The sequence below is a fragment of the Heptranchias perlo genome, chromosome 22 (genome assembly GCF_035084215.1).
Source record: "Heptranchias perlo isolate sHepPer1 chromosome 22, sHepPer1.hap1, whole genome shotgun sequence".
NCBI lineage: Eukaryota > Metazoa > Chordata > Chondrichthyes > Hexanchiformes > Hexanchidae > Heptranchias > Heptranchias perlo.
In genome coordinates, this window is record NC_090346.1 from 5,685,179 (window position 1) to 5,707,606 (window position 22,428).

At 44.7% G+C, this 22,428-nt stretch overlaps 1 protein-coding gene across 1 annotated transcript; it reads right to left on the bottom strand.

Moving 5' to 3' along the window:
* Positions 1 to 526: 526 nt before the first annotated feature.
* rpusd1 (RNA pseudouridine synthase domain containing 1) lies at positions 527 to 22,245 on the bottom strand. The gene is made up of 6 exons (XM_068002851.1): positions 22,059 to 22,245; positions 16,080 to 16,286; positions 14,333 to 14,456; positions 8,538 to 8,640; positions 7,343 to 7,444; positions 527 to 3,654 (listed from the first exon to the last, which is right to left on the bottom strand). The coding sequence occupies exons 2-6, from the start codon at positions 16,259 to 16,261 to the stop codon at positions 3,263 to 3,265; spliced, it is 903 nt and encodes a 300-aa protein (XP_067858952.1). The 5' UTR covers positions 16,262 to 16,286; positions 22,059 to 22,245; the 3' UTR covers positions 527 to 3,262.
* Between the last annotated feature and the right edge of the window lie 183 nt (positions 22,246 to 22,428).

Here is a 22,428-nt window from a genome sequence, read left to right on the forward strand (position 1 = left end):
ATCCAGACTGTGTTTAAGACATCTCATGTTCCTTTGAAATACCTGGCTAAATTGATCAGTTTAGCAAACAGGATGACCATTACATGATAAAGGAGCAAACCACTACAGTTTTGACAGCTCAGGAGATCGGCTGATTAAAAGAGGTGCACATAAACACAAAATAAACCAACATCCAGTAGTAGAGGTCAAAATACCGCACCAGAAGCTGGACTACGCACTCTACCCAGAGGACGAACAGAGTCATATCGTTTTGCTTCTCTGTAAATTACTGTTTAAATATTGAAATGTATTCAAACTCGCTTGTGTTTAAAATAAAGAACCATTGTACCAATTTTGGTGTCACATCTGAATTCCTCCAATTTTGAGGGTGCCCTGCAAAAAGCGGGGTATCAGGAAATGAGAATGAGGTCCTGACCCAAGGGAATTCTGCACTGATGCTGTTCTGAAAAAAAAAACTAACCAGCATTAAATAAATTTTTGTTTTAAAAAAATTAGATAACAAGATTTAGACATGTATAAAGAAATGTGTTTGAATAGTTTATTTGAAACATTAAAACAAGACTTGTACACATAAACATCCAGCAAAAACCAACCAATAAATTACCCCACCGCAGGTACTTTTTAAAGGGGACATTCTCTCACAGTCTGATCAGTGGAGCTCATCATCGAGAATTCCATTGAAACCCATCATCCCTTTTGTTTAAAAACGTCTTGATCAAAAAGTTACAGGCTTGGTCAGTAAATGTGACATGATTAAAAATGTGAGCGATTGGGACATGGGTCCCACCTCCCCGTGGAGCGATGGGTCCCACCTCCCCGTGGAGCGATGGGTCCCACCTCCCCGTGGAGCGATGGGTCCCACCTCCCCGTGGAGCGATGGGTCCCACCTCCCCGTGGAGCGATGGGTCCCACCTCCCCGTGGAGCGATGGGTCCCACCTCCCCGTGGAGCGATGGGTCCCACCTCCCCGTGGAGCGATGGGTCCCACCTCCCCGTGGAGCGATGGGTCCCACCTCCCCGTGGAGCGATGGGTCCCACCTCCCCGTGGAGCGATGGGTCCCACCTCCCCGTGGAGCGATGGGTCCCACCTCCCCGTGGAGCGATGGGTCCCACCTCCCCGTGGAGCGATGGGTCCCACCTCCCCGTGGAGCGATGGGTCCCACCTCCCCGTGGAGCGATGGGTCCCACCTCCCCGTGGAGCGATGGGTCCCATCTCCTGTCTGGTGAATAGGAAAATTAAAATACAACAAACTGAACTAGCCAGTCATATTGCTGCTTCCCAATGATCGTGTTGCAAGCATTTATATTGGGGCTCACCATCAGAATGCTTTTAAAAATTAAATACTTCTCAAATTTGTGCCAATCTTTGTTGATTTTCTTTTTTAGAAAAGACTTTTTTGGTTAGTAAGACATCTTTTTTCCACTCTCGGCACCAGTGCGAGCATTGAATGCTGCCCAGTCACAGTTGCAGCTTTCTCTACTCTCTTCAATTTAGACCAGTTTGAAAGGCACAACCCCCCACTGTAGCAGTGCAAAGTTTTCCAGCCGCTTTCAGTTCTGATGAAGGGCTGTGCCTGAAACGTCAACATTTTCCTTTCTTGACAGATGCTGCCCGAGTGATTCCAGCATTTCCTGTTTTTTATCTTGGCTATTTTCATGGTCTCTCTAAATGAGACTTGTTAATTCAGTGCCAGTTTGTGCTCATAATATGGGCACTCAGCATGGTTTTCATTGACCATTAACTTTATATAATTTTCACCAAATCTAAAATTATTTCACAATTAAAATGACATATAAAACTAATAACCAAAAATTTAAATTGTGCAGCACTGAAGCTGCCCAAACTCAATACAAATCTTGTAAAAGCTAACAAAAAATGGCTGGACTGGAACGAGGTCCCACTGCACCAGCCAACCTCCCTGAATAGCAATATTCAGCCCTCGTTGTTTAAACAAAAACAGTTTTTAAAAATATGGTTAAAAAGTGTGAGAAATTATTATTGTAGCCATTTGATTTCTAATTTTTTTTTCAAAAAAGGGAATTGATTCTCTCTTTAAAATCAAGTGGGCAAAGAAGTGGGAGTTTCATTTCACACCTGCCTGTGGATGGAGTAACACAAAAGCTGAGCCTGCTCGTTTTGAACAACACTGGAAGCCATTTGAATGGGATACATCAGCAGAAGCCCAGGTGTTTCCACTTGTGGGGGAGTCTAAAACTCGGGGTCCGAAATACAAGATAGTCTCTAATAAATCCAGTAAGGAATTCAGGATAAACTTCTTTACCCAGAGAGTGCTTAGAATGTGGAACTCGCTCCCACATGGAGATGAATAGCATAGAGGCATTTAAGGGGAACAACAACATCTTGCATTTATATAGCACCTTTAACGTAGTAAAACGTCCCAAGGTGCTTGGGAAGCTAGATAAGTACATGAGGGAGAAAGGAATAGAAGAACATGTTGATCGGGTTAGATGAAGTGGGAGGAGCATAAACACCGGCATTGGCCAATTGGGCTGAAAGGCCTGTTTCTGTGCTGTAACTTCTATGTAAAGCCAATTCTTTGTAATTAGCCAATCATCCTGTCCCAAGTGACTTTTGTTTGTGATCTCCCCAGTTCATCAACATTTCATTTAGTGTCAAACTCAAGTTATTCTACCATCACGTAAACAAAGCTGATGGCTGACTGTCAACAGCAGCTGTTCCACCTTACTGGATAGACAAGAATTGACTGGCCTGTTCAACCAATGGATCGGACCACAGGGGATCATTTTAGAGAAACTAGTTCCCAGCAGGTTGTCCCTATAAAGTGAATGTCCTGCTTATGTGGCTTCTACTGTATTTTGCTGATGTTTGGTAAGAAATAGATACTTCATCTTAAGAACTTTTTTAAATAAAAGTTAATATAAAACCTGTTCCATTGTACATTTCACGGTGTGTGGAATCATCAGGCCACCAAGGTTGGGCTGGTGCTTGGGGAGGAGGAATGGCTTTCATGGGCACTGAGCAACATCTAAAAAAAATTTGGTAGTCAAAAGTGAGGGTGTCATAAAGGCTGTTAATCGGATAACCAGTTTAATGCAGGTTAGATATATAGGGAGTGAAACTGGTCTATGCCAGTAGTGCAAAACAGGTTCATAGCGAATCTGTTCATCACTGGATACCCAGCTGATCATAGGGTTTCCACTGGTCTCCCCAACAAGCTACCTTAGAAAATGCTAATATGCAGCTTCCAGAAAAAAGTCATCAGTCACCAAGTTCCTTAATGTTAGCTCGTTGCCCATTCATTTAACCACTGCATGCATTTCTCTCTTTCTTCCTCTGTCTCTTCACTTGGTTTTTTCACCTGTCTTTTCTCTGCTTGAACTCCAAGAACGCTGTTCCTGTCACGTTGCTCCGTCACACATTTGCCTTTCAGCCCCTTGATTATGTCGTGCAAGCTATTGACACGCGAGCTCCGTTCCCAATTGGTGTCCACCGAGTGTGTGAAAGGATCAGCCGCGGTCACCTCGATCAGCTCCCCCTCCACGGGGATTTGCAGGTGATGGGCATGAAGCATCATACGATAAGGGCTGTTGTCCGTCTTCAAGCTGTAGGTGAAGTCTCCCACTATGGGATGCCCCACGGAGCTGCAATGGACCCTCAGCTGGTGTGTACGGCCTAGACAAATGACAACACATGCATTGGATCGAGGCACCTCTACAGCATTCCGGAAGAAAACATTTCCACCTCTTAATCAATAATCATAGGAATCCAGACAAGCAACATTACTGATAAAAGCCTATTTAGCCATATCTTGGATCTCAATCTTTTTTATTCCTCTGGTATTTTTCCAAAGCATCGCACCATTGTATCAAAGGGCCTACTTCTCTGTTGCTGGACAAAATTCAACAAGATCATAAAACAACAAACATATCTGTGAACAGCTCATTTATACAATACAACCAGCGAAGGGGGAAATGAAAAGAGTTTTCCTGACACCTACTGCAAACCGTCAATTCTACAAACTACTTTATTCAGGGGACAAAATATTCTCTCATATTGTAACAGATGGTACTCCTGGCTCTCAATTTAATAATCGGGCTACTATAATCCAAAGAAAAGTAGTAACTTTTCTTGTGGCTATTTGGATTAAAGAAAGAACCTGCATTTATATAGTGCCTTTCACGACCTCAGGACGTCCCAAAGCACTTTACAGCCAATGGAGTACTTTTGAAGTGTAATCACTGTCGTAATGTAGGAATCACAGATTAGTGACTTAAGTAATACTTTCTAATTGGATTCTGTGATGGTAGAGTTTTAGGGGATTATTAGTATTTGCTCACCAAGGTAGAAGTGGAAGAGTTGCCTATTTTTTGCACCTTAGTGTTCACATCAACCTCTCCTAGGTTAAGTATAATGCTGCTTAGATGTAACATCAATAGAGGAAACAGGACGAGGGCCCTTGTGGCCTCTCCCCTCCCTATCTCTGTAACCTTCACTAGCGCTACAACCCTCCGAGATCTCTGCGTTCCTCCAATTCTGGCCTCTTCCGCATCCCTAATTTTCATCGCTCCACCATTGGCGGCGAGCTTTCAGCTGCCTGGGCCCTGAGCTCTGGAATTCCCTCCCTAAACCTCTCTACCTCCTTTAAGATGCTCCTCAAAACCTACCTCTTTGACCAAGCTTTTGGTCGCCTGTTTTAATATCTCCTTATGTGGCTCGGTGTCAAATTGTGTTTGATAATCGCTCCTGGGAAGCGCCTAGGGACGTTTTATTACGTTAAAGACGCTGAATAAATGCAAGTTGTTTTGTGGTTGTTGAGATACAATTTATATACCCCGAGTGGCCTGAACTGATATATGAGAAGTAAAGTCGCAAATGAGTTTTGATCAGTGCTGCAAATAAATCTGGGGCAATATTTACCTCCAACGGTTAATGTGGGCGAGAGAGTGGAAACTCATTTCATACTCATTCAGATTGGCAAACATGATGGAATTAATTTCATTCAAATGATAAAAGTCTGTCAGCCATTTGTAGTTTAAATTGAAACCAAGTTCACACACACGCACACATATAAACTGCTCAGGTGGCAAACAGGAGAAGGCAGAATTGAGATTAATATGGGGCGATGAACCCAATACCTCCATTGTGCAGTCCTGGTGACATTACTTTCATTGTTTTTTTTCTCTCCCACAGTCCCATCTGTTCTGATTGATGACATCATTTCTAATGCAAAACATATTTCTTGGAGATCAATTTGTGCCGTATGGTATAAAGTTCCCTTAACACTCCCCCAAACAGCACTTACTCAACCAATAACCTGCTCACCGATGCTCAGACAGACAAAAGAGCTGAATTCCAGAGGTGAGGTGAGAGTGACTGCCCTTGACATCAAGGCAGCATTTGACCGAGTGTGGCACCAAGGAGCTCTAGTAAAATTGAAGTCAATGGGAATCAGGGGGAAAAATCTCCAGTGGCTGGAGTCAGACCTAGCACAAAGGAAGATGGTAGTGGTTGTTGGAGGCCAATCATCTCAGCCCCAGGGCATTGCTGCAGGAGTTCCTCAGGGCAGTGTCCTAGGCCCAACCATCTTCAGCTGCTTCATCAATAACCTTCCCTCCATCATAAGGTCAGAAATGGGGATGTTCGCTGATGATTGCACAGTGATCAGTTCCATTTGCAACCCCTCAGATAATGAAGCAGTCCGTGCCCGCATGCAGCATGACCTGGACAACTTCCAGGCTTGGGCTGATAAGTGGCAAGTAACATTCGTGCCAGACAATGACCATCTCCAACAAAAGACAGTCTAACCACCTCCCCTTGACAGTCAACGGCATTACTATCGCCGAATCCCCCACCATCAACATCCTGGGGGTCACCATTGACCAGAAACTTAACTGGACCAGCCATTTAAATACTGTGGCTACAAGAGCAGGTCAGAGGCTGGGTATCCTGCGGCGAGTGACTCACCTCCTGACTCCCCAAAGCCTTTCCACCATCTACAAGGCACAAGTCAGGAGTGTGATGGAATACTCTCCACTTGCCTGGATGAGTGCAGCTCCAACAACACTCAAGAAGCTCAACACCGTCCAGGACAAAGCAGCCCGCTTGATTGGCATCCCATCCACCACCCTAAACATTCACTCCCTTCACCACTGGCACACAGTGGCTGCAGTGTGTACCATCCACAGGATGCACTGCAGCAACTCGCCAAGGCTTCTTCGACAGCACCTCCCAAACCCGCGACCTCTACCACCTAGAAGGACAAGGGTAGCAGGCACATGGGAACAACACCACCTGCACGTTCCCCTCCAAGTCACACACCATCCCGACTTGGAAGTATATCGCCGTTCCTTCATCGTCGCTGGGTCAAAATCCTGGAACTCCCTTCCTAACAGCACTGTGGGAGAACCTTCACCACACGGACTGCAGCGGTTCAAGAAGGCAGCTCACCACCACCTTCTCAAGGGCAATTAGGGATGGGCAATAAATGCTGGCCTCTCCAGCGACGTCCACATCCCATGAACAAATTTTAAAAAACCCCGCACCTCAGTTCTAACCTAACAGAAGAGCATACTTTCTGCACCTGGCTAACGTTTCCATTTTTTTTTAATACCACCAGTCAACCCTGAGGCTTCTCTAAATGATACAGCCAACAGGGTGAATATGGGCAACTCCGTGCTGTGGATCATGTGCATTCCTGGACAGAGGCTGCAAAAACTAAATTGACTGAGAATGCTCTATGAATATCTGAGGGGGAGACTTTATCCCATTAGTATCTGGGCTGGTTTGAAACTCAAGTCCCACAGATGAACCACTGCACCAACTTATCCCTCCATGTTATAGAACAAAAGAAGGAACTTTTATTTATATAGCGCCTATATTAATCCCTATAGCACTTCACAACTAATGAATTGCTTTTGAAATACAGTCACTGTTGTTAAGTGGGCAAACGTGGGAGCCAATTTGTGCACAGCAAGGTCACACAAATAGCGATGAGATAAATTACCAGTTCATGTGTTTCTGGAGGTGTTGATTATAGGATAAATATTAGACAGGACACTGGGAAAACTCCCCTATTCATCTGCAAAGAGCACCATGGCATTTTTTACACCCACCTGAAGCGGTTAACAGGGTCTGTTTAATATCCTATCCAAAAGACTGCACCTCCAACTATGCAGCACTCTCTCAGTTAATGCACTGAAATGCCAGCCCAGATTATGTTCTCATGTCCCCTCAGTAAGGCTTGACCCCACGACCTTCTAACTCAAAGGTGAGAGTGCTAAGGCTGGGCCAAGCTAACAATTATTTTAACAGGACTCTGCATTTTATATATGGGGCTATAGCTTTAGAGAGCATTACTAACCTGTTAATGGCTGCAGAAGCACTTTAGTAACTGGATCTCCACTGTAAAAACCTCTTTCCAGGACAGTCAGCTCAGTCTGAGATGGTTTGGGATTTTGACAACCTTTGTAGAATCATGTAGAAGTAAATCATTTAAATACTGTTTTCCTTTCTTCCACAGTGCTCACCACTTGAAGCTGCTTACTCCAGATAAACTCATACCAGATAACATTTCACTTAATCCCATAATGTAGAACTCCTAATCTAGACATAATAGTTAAATGCACAATTATATTCAAGACAAAAATTCTCCCAATTATTCACATTCTGAAAACTCGCTGTGCTGATTTTGTTAATCTATTTACAGGTTACATTCTCAATCTTGTTACCTGACAAGCAACCCCTCTGTCACTTCTAGCCTCCAACTTCTCTCTCCCCATCACAATCTTACTGGTCCCTTATTTTAATCGATATTACTATGTTGTGTTCTTTGCTGCACTTTCCTCTCCTTTTCGTTCCACGTTCCAAACATATGGTCCTACACACTCTTCCTCATGGTAAAATTGAGATTCCGTGCACCATCTCCGATTCTAACTTGTTCTTTCCCCAATCAGTCTTTCCTTCTTCCTGTAATGTTTTAAAACCTGAGAATAGGATTGTCCAAATCACTACGTTCACATTTACCTCACCTTCTCTTTCAACCTTAATGGCTTCCTGAACTATGGACTTTGGCCTTTCATCTTTGTTGCTAAAAGATGACCAGCTGTTAAAAGTTGACTCTCAGTGATGGCACTGTGTCGATGCGCTGGTAACCTCTAGTAGAGATTGACAAGCCCACCACGCCCCTCATGGCAAGTATGCCAATCTCAGAGGGAAGATTGGATGACCAGGCACCCTTGGCTGCTCTAGTGCACTGTCCAGTGAGAGTTGCAGGGAAGCACTAGCAGAAGCTTACAAGTAGCTCTGGTGCATGGTACAGGGAAACCTCAACGGGGGAAAAAGGCGAGAAGTTTATTATAAAGCAAATGTTTGATCATTTTCTCCTTAAATTTGCAGTCAAAAAAGATCTATGAGAAACTCTCCTGTAGTTAATATTAACCTTTGAAGTCTATAACAATGCATCTTTCCACCATGCATATGCAGCCCTGTTCATTTAGCATGGTAAGGGTTTATCAGCTGCTAACTCATTCTGGAGTAGTTGTAATTGATTACTTTACCCTGTGTTCCTTCAGTACACATCATGTGCGTCATTCCTTCTGTTGTGTTTTTACCAATTGCACGATCAATCGTCGTGCGATCCATGGAGACGTGACCTCTGACCTGTTGTAAAGATGGCCGCATTAGATTTCACATTTGTGTCAACAATCCCACTTTACAAGTGAAACGGTTTAGAATATATAAGTGAGGGGTAAAAAGGGAAGTTTTCTAATCACCCAATCTACGTTTGGTCTCCCAACGTAGAGGAGATTGCATAGTGAGCAGCCAAGTACAAGTAAAGCGTTGTTTCACCTGGAAGGAGTGTTTGGGGCCCTGGACGGTGGGAAGGAGGAAGGGAGGGGAAAGTGCAGGTGTTACATTTTCTGCTCGCATGGGAAGGTACCGAGGGAAGGAGAGCGGGTGTGGAGGGTGTGGAAAGGTGAACCAGGGCGCCATGGAGGGAACGGTCCCTTCGGAATGCTGAAAGGGGAGGGGAGGGGAAGATGTGTTTGGTGGTGGGATAGCGTTGGAGGTGGCGGAGGATACGTTGAATGTGGAGGCTGGTGGGGTGGAAGGTGAGGTCAAGGGGGACCCGGTCACGATTCTGGGAGGGAGGGGAAGGGGTGAGAGCAAAAGCGCGGAAATGGGGCGGACACGGTCGAGGGCCCTGTCAACTACAGTGGAAGGGAATCCTCGGTTGAGGAAGGAAGACGACGTATCGGAAGCACTAATGTGGAAGGTGGCATCGTCAGAACAGATACGACGGAGGCGGAAAAATTGGGAGAATGGAATAGAGTCCTTACAGGAAGCACGATGGGAGGCAGTGTAATCAAGGTAGCTGTGGGAGTCGGTGGGCTTATAGTTGATATCGGTGGACAGCCTATCCCAGAAATGAAGAGAGAAGTCGAGGAAGGTGAGGGAAGAGTTGGAGATGGGCCACGTGAAGGTGAGGGAGGGGTGGAAATCGGAAGCAAAGTTGATGAAATTTTCCAGTTCGGGGCGAGAGAAGGAAACAGCACCAACAGAGTCATCAATGTACCAGAAAAAGAGTTGAGGGAGAGGACATCAATAGGACTGGAACAAAGAACGCATCCCACAAAAAGGCAGGCATTGCTAGGGCCCATGCAGGTTCCCATAGCGACACCTTTTATTTGGAGGAAGTGAGTGGAGTCAAAGGAGAAGTTGTTCAATGTAAGAAGAAGTTCAACCAGGCGGAGGAGAGTGGTGGTGGATGGGGACTGGATGTCCATGGCGAAAAGTATATATGGTGACACAGTGCAACAAATCACACATGATTGTATTTGAGCCGAATGGCTTGGCTTCTCCCCTGGGCATGTTTTGAGATAAACCAAAAAATCGTTGCAACAAAATGAGCTGGAACATTCTGGATTTTAAACTCCTTATGCATCATGACAGAATTAAAGAAGCCACACACGAGGCGTTCTCCCTGGCGTATAGAAGATTAATGGGTGATCTAATTGAGGTGTTTAAAGGAGTTGATATGGTAGATAGAAACTCTTTCCTCTGGAGGGGGAGTCCAGAACAAGGGGACATAACCTTAAAATTAGAGCTAGACCATTCAGGGTGATATCAGGAAACACTTCTTCACACAAAGGGGAGTGGAAATCTAGAACGCTCTCCCCCAAAAAGCTGGTGAGACTGGGGATCAAGTGAAAATTTCAAACTGAGATTCTAATTTTTGTTAGGCAAGGGTATTAAGGGTTACAGAACCAAGGCGGGTAAAAGGAGTTAAGATACAAATCGGCTATGATCTAATTGAATAGTGGAACAGCCTCTTGGGGCTGAATGGCCTATTCCTGTTCCTATGTTCCAGTACAAAGTAAAATTTTAGGCTTTATTTTTGCTTAATGAAATAATTCAATTCCAGTTCAGATTTTCAAAAGAACATTTTTTTTGGTCAGTTGGATATCTGAAACATGTGGAAACCCATCACTAATCATCGTTGCTGGGTCAAAATCCTGGAACTCCCTTCCTAACAGCACTGTGGGAGAACCTTCACCACACGGACTGCAGCGGTTCAAGAAGGCGGCTCACCACCACCTTCTCGAGGGCAATTAGGGATGGGCAATAAATGCCGGCCTCTCCAGCGACGCCCACATACCATGAACGAATAAAAAAAATAGCGACGCAGGTTAATAAGGCCATAAAAAAGGAAAACCAAGCACCGGGGTTCTTTTCTAGAGGGATAGAATTAAAAAGCAGAGAAGTTATGTTAAACTCGTATAGAACCTTGGTTCGACCTCACTTGGAGTACTGTGAACAGCTCTGATCTCCACATTATAAAAAGAGTATAGAGGCATCGGAGAAGGTACAAAAAAGATTCACATGGATGATACCAGGACTGAGAGGATATACTTATCATGAAAGGCTGAACAGGCTGGGGCTCTTTTCTCTAGAAAAGAGAAGGCTGAGGGCTGACCTGATCGAGGTCTTTAAGATAATGAAAGGGTTTGATCGGGTAGACAGAGAGAAAATGTTTCCACTTGTGGGGGAGTCCAAAATTATAGGTCATAAATATAAGATAGACACTAATAAATCCAATAGGGAATTCAGGAGAAACTTCTTTACCCAAAGAGTGGTTAGAATGTGGAACTTGCTACCACAAGGAATAGATGCATTTAAGGGGAAGCTAGATAAGCACATGAGGGAGAAAGGAATTGAAGGGTATGTTGATAGGGTTAGATAAAGAGGGGTAGGAGGAGGCATAGACCAGTTGGGCCGAATGGCCTGTTTCTGTGCTGCAGATTCGATGTAACAACTTAAACCAAACTACTGAGAAAATCCACAAGTTTCTACTTGCTTGATAAAGAGTGCATGCTCTCTCATACCCCCTGGTCTTTGGTTAGTGTGGTTCCCTCCTACAGGAGAGTGCGTAGTCTGTATCAGGCAAACAAAAACTACAGTGAAACCTGTACAAATGGACACCACCAAACAAACGGACACCTGCAAAAACCGGACATTTAGCGACAGTCCCAAATAACTTGCATTGTAACAGATACAAGCTGCACATTGAAATCACGGACACTCACAAATTACAAACTAAGGACAGCCTTCAACGCACCAAGTCCGTTTGCAACTTAAAACACGGAACAGGTCAGTCAGTGCGAGGCAGCAACAGGTGAAAGAAACGGCTTTTGTGGAATGGGGAGTGCATTAGCATGCATAGCGGCCAAGAAACCGCTCCATCCCAGGGACTGAATACTTGCATGGCTCCATCCCGGGGATTTCTCTGCCGCTATGGGTGCTGGGTAAGGCACTCCCCATTCCGCATAAGCTGGGAACTGCACCGGGCGGTCCTTCAAACTTCAGTCTGTCAAGCAGCACGCCATCCGGCTTCAGGTGGTGGAATCCATTTTTTTCCATTCCTGTCAAATATTATCAGATATTTCTAATTTAAAACAGTATTGAGTGCAGAGCAGAGGAGCACAGGGTGCAGAGTGTGAAAGCCGCAGCGCAAGAGGAAAACTCCGGTCAGACTGCGAGCAACGGACGCGACGAGCAGTCAAAACCCAACCGAAAACGGGCAAGCGGCTGGAGAGAGCGGGAAAAAGTAAAGCTGCGTTTGGGGGATCCCATCTTACTCCACCAGTGTGTCAGGTACGGATGAGCTGCTAACAGCTCCCGACCCACCCCCCGCAGTTCAAACATTAACAGCTGCAGCACACGGAGGGAAGGGGGTCCTGGACAGGGGTCTGCAGGACATTAATCCCTCCCCCACAATTTGGCTGGGATCTCCCAAGCACTCCAGCCCTACAGCAGCCAACTCACCCTGTGCAGGCTGCCAACGCAGCAGATCCCAGGATCAGGACATCGCTCTGTAAATGGAAAAGGACCCCAGGATAGAATCATCGAAAGGTTACAGCATGGAAGGAGGCCATTCAGCCCATCGAGTCCGTGCCGGCTCTATGCAAGAGCAATTCAGCTAGTCCCACTCCCCCGCCCTCTCCCCTTAGCCCTGCAAATGTTTTCCTTTCAAGTACTTATCCAGTTCCCTTTTGAAGGCCATGATTGAATCTGCCTCCACCACCCGCTCGGGCAGTGCATCCAGATCCTAACCACTCGCTGTGTAAAAAAGTTTTTCTTCATGTCACCTTTGGTTCTTTTGCCAATCACCTTAAATCTGTGTCCTCTGGTTCTTGACCCTTCCACCAATGGGAACAGTTTCTCTCTGTCTAGACCCTTCATGATTTTAAATACCTCTATCAAATCTCCTCGCATCCATCTCTGTTCCAAGGAGAACAACCCCAGCCTCTCCAATCTATCCACATAACTGAAGTCCCTCATCCCTGGAATCATTCTAGTAAATCTCTTCTGCACCCTCTCTAAGGCCTTCACATCTTTCCTAAAGTGCAGTGCCCAGAACTGGACACAATACTCCAGTTATGGCCGAACCAGTGTTTTATAAAGGTTCATCATGATTTCCTTACTTTTGTACTCTATGCCTCTATTTATAAAGCCCAGGATCCCGTATGCTTTTTTAACCGCTTTCTCAACCTGCCCTGCCACCTCCAACAATTTGTGCAGATATACCCCCAGATCTCTCTGTTCCTGTACCCCTTAGGTTTATATTGCCTCTCCTCATTCTTCCTACCGAAATGTATCGCTTCGCATTTTTCTTCATTGAATTTCATCTGCCACGTGTCCACTCATTTCACCAGCCTGTCTATATCCTCTTGAAGTCTATCACTATCCTCCTTGCCATTCACTACACTTCTAAGGATCGCAATGAACTGGGAAACCTAACGAACAGAAAATAGAACTGAAATGGTGTCCTACTGGCCGGGCTCCAGAATTAGATACAGCCAATCCCGGGATATTTGGCTCATCTGGTTTACTGTACATACAGTGACCATTTTGAAAATAAGGACACCTGCAAATAAAGGACACCTGCTGCAAGTCCCTTAGATGTCCCTAATTTACAGGTTTCACTGTACTTCTGTGGATTTCTCAGTAATTTGTTTCAAAGGCACTTAAGTCTGATTTCTCCATGTGTCAGGCACTCTACTAACCAAAAAAAAATAGAAAACAAAGATCTGGAAGTCTTCACACAAAACAAATGAATGTGTGAAGCAATGATGATCGCCCCATGCTGTCGCTGTTACTCTGCTCTTGATATATATCTGTAGACAGATACGGTCATCATTCTTTGTTAATGCAACAAAGCCATCTAGTGGCAGGGATTGAATACTGTGTCAATTCCACTACAAATCACTATCGCTCTGCTTACGATATCGGCAAAACATGGGGACCAGAGGAAATCACGTCCCATTATCATTTGCTTCCTTTCCTTCTCCCCCTCCGCTCACATCCTAATTCAGTGGCTCCTACTAGTTACAGTTCCAAAGACACCAGCACCTCACCCATGTCAGCACGCTTCAAGTACAAGTCCAGGCTATATTCCATCACTGGGGGGGGGGGGGGGGGGGGAGAGATATCACAGCGGAGTCTCTTCCTGTACTCACCCGATGTTCAACATGTGTAATTTCCAGCAGGAGTCACTGGATAACCAAAAGGACTAGGAATCCTTGCTGGGAACAGAGACTAAACAACAACACCCCACCATTTCTGAGCCCTTACCTTAGAAATGACAAGGCGATGGCACTCGTGACTGGGTAGAGGGAGCAAGGTGCAGCCACATCATAGTCAGTTTTAAAAGGAAAAAAAAAATCACAACTTAAATTTAAATGGAGTCAATGACTTTAGGACACCGTGGGACCCGATTGGTGTTCTGAAGGAATGATGCACAATGTGAAGATTGTTTGCAACCAATTAAACAAGACAAAGAGATACTTACCAGAGCCAGGTAAACCTTGGTTACCAGACGATCTCTGAAACACCGGTAGGCCTTGGCAGCTGCCATCTTACTGAAAGCAATACACAGTGCCCCACTAGTGGAGAAATCTAGCTGATGGCAAAATCTGTCCAGAAAACACAGAACAAAATGAAGAAATCTGAAGTTAATTAACAGACACTCCTGGTCACTACGGTAAGTAACCCTTGGGTCAGTGGTTTATAGCTAGGCACTTTGACTACAGTCAGTATCTACTATACCCATGCTCCACCCTCTTAAATATAATGGACTAAAAACAATACATTAGGTTTTTTCCTGTTGCCAGATGATTTATCAGAGAAGAATCTTTTTGTTTCTCTCACAATTGTCTTCCATCTTCACTCTCTTTTCGCAAATGTACTGATTCCCAGCTGGATTATGGTTCCATGGGCAGAACTCATCCAAGTGAACATTATTTGTGTGTAAACCTTAAATGCGCACGTTGCAAGCTATTCAACTGTCTAAACCATCACAGTCAATAATGTTCACATACATGCATTTCCAGCAGGGCCTGCAAAGGAGCTAGATGTTTCAGTTTTAAAATAAATCCCCAGTGTAAAGTTACTAATGCGAGTCTTGAATTTAAACTCTTTTGACCTACTGGGCGTGGGTAACACATTTCATTTTTTGCAAAGTAACATTATAATAATTACAGCTCAGTTTAAGCAGAAGCTTAAGTCAAGCTATCCACAAAAGACTGGAGGGAGCCAATGCTTCTGACCTGCCAGCAATCAGGCTCCTCATATAACAAGCTTTAACGTTCTGACAAGTAATGTATTCTTTCTTAAAAATACCCAGGGGGCTAAATCGTTAATAATAGCCTCAGTTTTACTGCCCCAAGAACTGACGTCTTTGTCCAACTGGAAGCAAATTGCTGCCATCAGCAAATGTAAGCAGCTGCCATTATGCTCTGACCACAGGCAGACTGAGGTCATGGGTCAGCGGTGTGGTTGTCACACTCCAAGGAGTGAAACTCCTCTTTGAATAAAAGACTGGGAAACACCCTTTTCTCGCTAAGCCTTCTCAGAAATCACACATATTTCAAAGTCCCATTTTGTTTTGTGAAAAAAGAGGAATTTTAGGCTACCCCCAAATTTGATCAAGAGCCGAGGCAAGAAACTTAAGGCCGTGTATGAACAGTAGTTTCAGTATTGCCGTCAGTCCTCTAGGTGTGAGCCGTGGCTCAGAGGTAACGCTCTCGTCTCTGAGTCAGAAGGTTGTAGGTTCAAGTCTCACTCCAGAAACTTGAGCACATAATCTATGCTGACACTGCAGTGCAGTACTGAGGGAGTGCTACACTGTCGGAGATGCAGTCTTTCAGATAAGACATTAAACCAAGGCCTCCATGGATGTAAAAGATCCTATGGCACTATTTCGAAGAACAGCAAGAGAGTTCTCCCCGTTGTCCTGGCCAATATTTATCCCTCAACCGACATCACTAAAACAGAATATCTAGTTACTGTCACACTGCTGTTTATGGGATTTTGCTGTTTGCAAATTGGCTGCCGTTCTTTCTTCATTACAACAGTGACTATGCTTCAGAAAGTACTCCATTGGCTGTAAAATGCTTTGGGATGTCCTGAGGGTGTGTAAGGCACTATATAAATGCAAGTTCTTTCTTTTTCTAAATTCCCACAATGCAAATGGAATAAATTCAGAGCACCAACATCTTTAGCACATCGATAATATGAAGAGGACACAAGTTACTCACCTAAACCCATAGTAAGTATCTGGGTCAACAAGCTCAGGAAACTGGTGCTTCAGCTGAGACTGGACAGTCAGCTTTTCGTACCACATCTTACTATCAATGCGAATGTCCCAATGCTTGTTCACCACCAGGAAATCTGTGCTCTGGTACAGAATGCACAGGTTGTCCATGCTGGCAGGCTCCATGTCACCACAACATGCAGCTGCAAACCTAAGGGAAGATGGAGAACTGAAGATTATTGCATGGCTCCACTACTTAAAAAGGTAACGGGACTGTTAACTAATGACTAACAGAAGCAGACTTTATGCATTCTGGGCAGTTTAAAACTGGTGCTGCCTTTGTGCTGGGGAGAGAGGAGAACAGCCCTGTGACGCCTGTGAGGTTTAAAAGATTTTTTTTAAAAACTTGCTCCTTTTTTTTGGTCTCCCCCCTGTAACATACACCACCCCCAGTCAGATGAGCAGGTCTTTGCCAATGTTACTCTGTAATCAGCTACAGGGTAGTGGGCGAGAGTAGTCTGGAGTTAGTCTCGCTCTCTCTCTCTCTCTCTCTCTTTTCCTGCCTGTTAGGCTGGGATGGGAACCCACCAAGTGAAGAACCAAGAGCATGAATTCTTGCCCATCAGTCTGTGTTAGTGCTCCAACATAATTCACCCACCGTCTAGCCCAACTGGTAGCTATAAGTCATCATTTGACTCTACTATACAATAGCTGTTCCAATGGAGAACTATGCTGGTTTACCTTATAAGAATTGTTACTTTTCAATGTACTTTTTATATTTGTCATTTATTGCTCTGTGAACTACTTCTCCATATTCTGCAAGTTGGAAAAACCTCAAACAAAAGTTAACAAAATAAGCACGGTCCTAGTTTAGGCATACATACATGGCCAGCTTCCTAGGCACTTGGACGGTTAGTAGGTATACAACAAGAGCAGAGTTCGATAAAGTGTATATCATTTGTTGTAAAATGTGTTTACACAGGCCTTACAAACAGCTTCTAGGAACAGGAGTAGGCCATTCAGCCCCTCAAGCCTGTTCCGCCATTCAATTAGATCATGGCTGATCTGTATCTTAACTCCATTTACCCACCTTGTTTCCGTAACCCTTAATACCCTTACCTAACAAAAATCTATCAATCTCAGTTTTGAAATTTTCAATTGACCCCCAGCCTCAGCAGCTTTTTGGGACAAGAAACTTCCAGATTTCCACTCCCCTTTGTGTGAAGAAGTGCTTCCCGACATCACCCCTCAACAGCCTAGCTCTAATTTTAAGGTTATGCCCCCTTGTTCTGGACACCCCCACTGGAGGACATAGTTTCTCTCTATCCACCCTATCAAATCCTTTAATCATCTCAATTAGATCACCCCTTAATCTTGTATAGTCAAGGGGATAAAGCCTAATCTATACAACTTGTCCTCATAATAATATATAAAAAGAAAAAGGGTGGCTAAGGCAAATGTAGGTCCTTTAGAGGATGAGACCGGGAAATTAATGGTGGGAAACATGGAGATGGCAAAAATGCTGAACAAATATTTTGTTTCAGTCTTTACGGTAGAGGACACTAAGAATATCCCAACACTGGACAAACAGGGGTCTCCAGGGGGGGGAGGAGCTAAATACGATTAAAATCACTAAGGAATTGGTACTCAGTAAATTAATGGGACTCAAGGTGGATAAATCCCCTGGACCTGATGGCTTACATCCTAGGCTCTTGAGGGAAGTGGCAGTAGGGATTGTGGATGCTTTGGTAATAATTTTCCAAAATTCTCTGGACTCAGCAAAGGTCCCGGCAGATTGGAAAACTGCTAATGTAACAGGAAATTATAGACCAGTTAGCCTAACATCTGTGGTGGGTAAAATTTTGGAGTCTATTATTAAGGAGACAGTAGCGGAACATTTGGATAAACATAATTTAATAGGACAAAGTCAGCATGGCTTTACGAAGGGGAAGTCATGTCTGACAAATTTGCTTGAGTTCTTTGAGGACATAACGTACAGGGTGGATAAAGGGGAACCAGTGGACGTAGTGTATTTAGACTTCCAGAAGGCATTCGACAAGGTGCCACATAAAAGATTATTGCTCAAGATAAAGAATCACTGGATTGGGGGTAATATTCTGGCATGGGTGGAGGATTGGTTATCAAACAGGAAGCAGAGAGTTGGGATAAATGGTTCATTTTCGGACTGGCAACCAGTAGCCAGTGGTGTTCCACAGGGGTCGGTGCTGGGTCCCCAGCTCTTTACAATCTATATTAACAATTTGGAGGAGGGGACCGAGTGTAACGTATCAAAGTTTGCAGATGATACAAAGATGGGAGGGAAAGTAGAGAGTGAGGAGGACATAAAAAACCTACAAGGGGATATTGACAGTCTGGGTGAGTGGGCGGAGATTTGGCAGATGCAATACAATATTGGAAAATGTGAGGTTATGCACTTTGGCAGGAAAAATCAGAGAGCAAGTTATTATCTTAATGGCGAGAAACTGGAAAGTACTGCAGTACAAAGGGATCTGGGGTTCCTAGTGCAAGAAAATCAAAAAGTTAGTATGCAGGTGCAGCAGGTGATCAAGAAGGCCAACGGAATGTTGGCTTTTATTGCTAGGGGGATAGAATATAAAAACAGGGAAGTATTGCTGCAGTTATATAAGGTATTGGTGAGACCGCACCTGGAATACTGCATACAGTTTTGGTCTCCATACTTAAAAGACATACTTGCTCTCGAGGCAGTACAAAGAAGGTTCACTCGGTTAATCCCGGGGATGAGGTGGTGGACATATGAGGAGAGGTTGAGTAGATTGGGACTCTACTCATTGGAGTTCAGAAGAATGAGAGGCGATCTTATTGAAACATATAAGATTGTGAAGGGGCTTGATCGGGTGGATGCGGTAAGGATGTTCCCAAGGATGGGTGAAACTAGAATGAGGGGGCATAATCTTAGAATAAGGGGCTGCTCTTTCAAAACTGAGATGAGGAGAAACTTCTTCACTCAGAGGGTAGTAGGTCTGTGGAATTTGCTGCCCCAGGAAGCTGTGGAAGCTACATCATTAAATAAATTTAAAACAGAAATAGACAGTTTCCTAGAAGTAAAGGGAATTAGGGGTTACGGGGAGCAGGCAGGAAATTGGACATGAATTTAGATTTGAGGTTAGGATCAGATCAGCCATGATCTTATTGAATGGCGGAGCAGGCTCGAGGGGCCGATTGGCCTACTCCTGCTCCTATTTCTTATGTTCTTATAATTTAACCTTTTTTAGCCCCAGATCAGCTGTCTCCATTTTCATTCTAGTCTGAGGTAACTACATGTTCCAAGAGTATAAATGGCACAGATTTCAATTCTGGACAGGCACAGAAAGCTGGCGAGTTCGAAGACGCTGGCCTAATATTTCAATTAGCTGGGACGTTATTCAGTGGATGATGAGCACCCCCTGAGCATTTGTACAGGTCTGCCAAGGTGCGAATGTGGAAGGAAGCAGAATTAACTAAACTGTGACTGAAAAAGACAGGTTGGCTCACCAGACTCCAGCAATTAAGATACTTGATTCACAACCCTCTGATCAGTTTAATATCCTAACCCTGCCTTATCCATCAGCCATATATATGATGAGATTCAGTTGTTCTCAGTCAAATGGTTAAGTACAACCAGTGGCCACAATGGGAACAAAAGGCAAAAAGCACAAAATTGCAGGTGCTGGAAATCTGAAACATCATAAAATTCTGCAAACGCTCAGCAGATCAGGCAGCATCTGTGGAGAGAACAGACGAGTTAATGTTTCAAGTATGGACCCTCTACTAACAAAAGGCAGTTCTAACTGTGACAGGCAAGTCTGATGTAGTCCCATCTGTTCCTGTAGCTAATCAAGCATGCAGGAGGCCTGTGCCACACAACCATTAAAGGGCTTTTAGTTAACAGGAACTTCTCATTGTAAGTCTTTATTCAACAAATGTTTACTGGGAGAATATCTTCAATACTGAAGCATTTATCGGAAGAGGTTCAAATTTGTCAAACACTGTAAAGACTGGGATGGACTTGACCATTGCTGCTGTTACTCACACTTTACCACAATTGTACTCTCCTACTCATTAAGAAATCATACCCTTTTAAATGCCTCCAGCAAATTGTGGCATGGCACACTTAAAGGCATAAGTCACTCGTACCATAATTTCTTGAAATTTCTGCACCGTAACAATGGCGTACGTCATAGATGTGCCATTACTAAGGTGCAGGTTTTCAGCAAATTCAGGCCCAATGTATTCTAATGGCCGGGGAGGGGGTAGAGAATCGATCTTTCCATTATAAACACATGTTGTGGAGTTTTTCAGGCAGTTTGAAAAGTTCTTCATTGACCACGATCAGTTGTTTGTATTTTTGTTGTGGTTTATCTAAAACGTCACCAATCACATTTCTGTGTATCCCTGGGAAAGCAGTTTGCAAGAAACACTTGGCCAAAGGACAATGGCCTCATTTTATTGATGTGAAGATGCCGGTGATGGACTGGGGTTGACAATTGTAAACAATTTTACAACACCAAGTTATAGTCCAGCAATTTTATTTTAACTTCACAAGCTTTCGGAGGCTTCCTCCTTCCTCATTTACCTGAGGAAGGAGGAAGCCTCCGAAAGCTTGTGAAGTTAAAATAAAATTGCTGGACTATAACTTGGTGTTGTAAAATTGTTTACTCATTTTATTGAGCAGAAGATCAACCATCAATTCTTGAACACAGGCCACTGGTTTCTGACCCAAGTGACATTCAGTATAATCAATGGTCAGTTACAGCGAGCGGCTCCTTTAAGTACCCATGGGGCAGAAGAAATGCCACTTTTTACTAAAGTGGTTATAAATTACTGATCGCTCCGCAGCCAATTTACTATATAAATAACACAATAACCAAAGTACACCTGTCACCTCAGCACATCCACACAGCACTCCCTCTCCACCTGCCGTAAAGTCTCTCTCCGCCTGCCGTAAAGTCTCTCTCTGCCACAGCAGTGAAACGGCCCTAATCAAAGTCACAAATGACGTCCTACGTGACTGTGACCATGGTGGACTATCCCTCCTCAGCCTTCATGACCTGTCTGCGCCCTTTGACGCGGTTGACCACACTATCCTCCTCCAACACCTCTCTTCTGTTGCCCAACTGAGTGGGACTGCCCTCGGCTGGTTCCACTCTTACTTATCCAATCGTAGCCAGAGAATCTCCTGCAATGGATTCTCTTCCCGGACCCATACTGTCACCTCTGGACTCCCCCAAGGGTCTATCCTTGGCCCCATCCTATTTCTCATCTAGATGCTGCCCCTCGACGCCATCATCTGAAAACATAATTAGACATTGGGACAATCAAAGCCATTGTCTTTGGCTCCCGCCGCAAACTCCGTTCCCTCACCACCAATTCCATCCCCTCCCTGGCCACTGTCTGAGGCGGAACCAGGCCGTTCACCTCCTCGGCGTCCTATTTGACCCTGAGCTGAGATTCCAACCCCATATCCGCTCCATCACAAAGTCCGCCTACTTGAACCTCTGTAACACCACCCATCTCCACCCCTGCCTCAGCCCACCTACTGCTGAAAACCTCTTCCATGTTTATGTTACCTCCTGACTCAACTATTCCAACGCTCTCCTGTCAGCCCTCTCATCTTCCACCCTCCAAAACTCTGTTTGCTGCCCGTATCCTATCTTGCACCAAGTCCTGTTCACCCATCACCCCTATGTTCGCTGACTTACGTTGGTTCCAAGACCAGCAACGCTTTGATTTTAAAAATCTCATCCTTGTTTTCAAATCCCTCCATGTTCTCATCCCGTCCTATCTCTGTATCCCCCTCCAGCCCTCAGAGAACTCGACATTCCTCCAATTCTAGCCTCTTGCACATCCCTGACTTCCTTCTCCCCACCACTGGCAGCTGTACCTTCAGCTGTCTCGGCCCTGGGGTCCAGAATCCCCCCCCCCTGAACCACTCTCCTCCTTAAAGACACTCCTTAAGACCTACCTCTTTGACCAAGCCTTTGGTCACCTGTCCTAATGTCTCCTCCCTTGGCTGGGTATTAATTTTTGGACGATTCGCTCCTGTGAAGCTCCTTGGGCCATTTTACTCGGTGAAAGGCGCTATATCAATGCAGCTTCTTGTGACATCCCTCCCGAATGTATCCAATTCAAAATGAGAGGAAGCATCGCCCTAATCCCGTGACTGACATCGGCACGGACCAATCGGAGAAGCAAGCCCGCGTCATGGTCTGTGATTGACAGCTCCATTCACCAATCCTGACACGGTTACGGGTTCGAGGGGCGGGGAATCGGTCGCTAATTGTGACGTCACATGCAACCCAAGCCGGAAGGGATTGTGAAAAATTCGCGCGAAG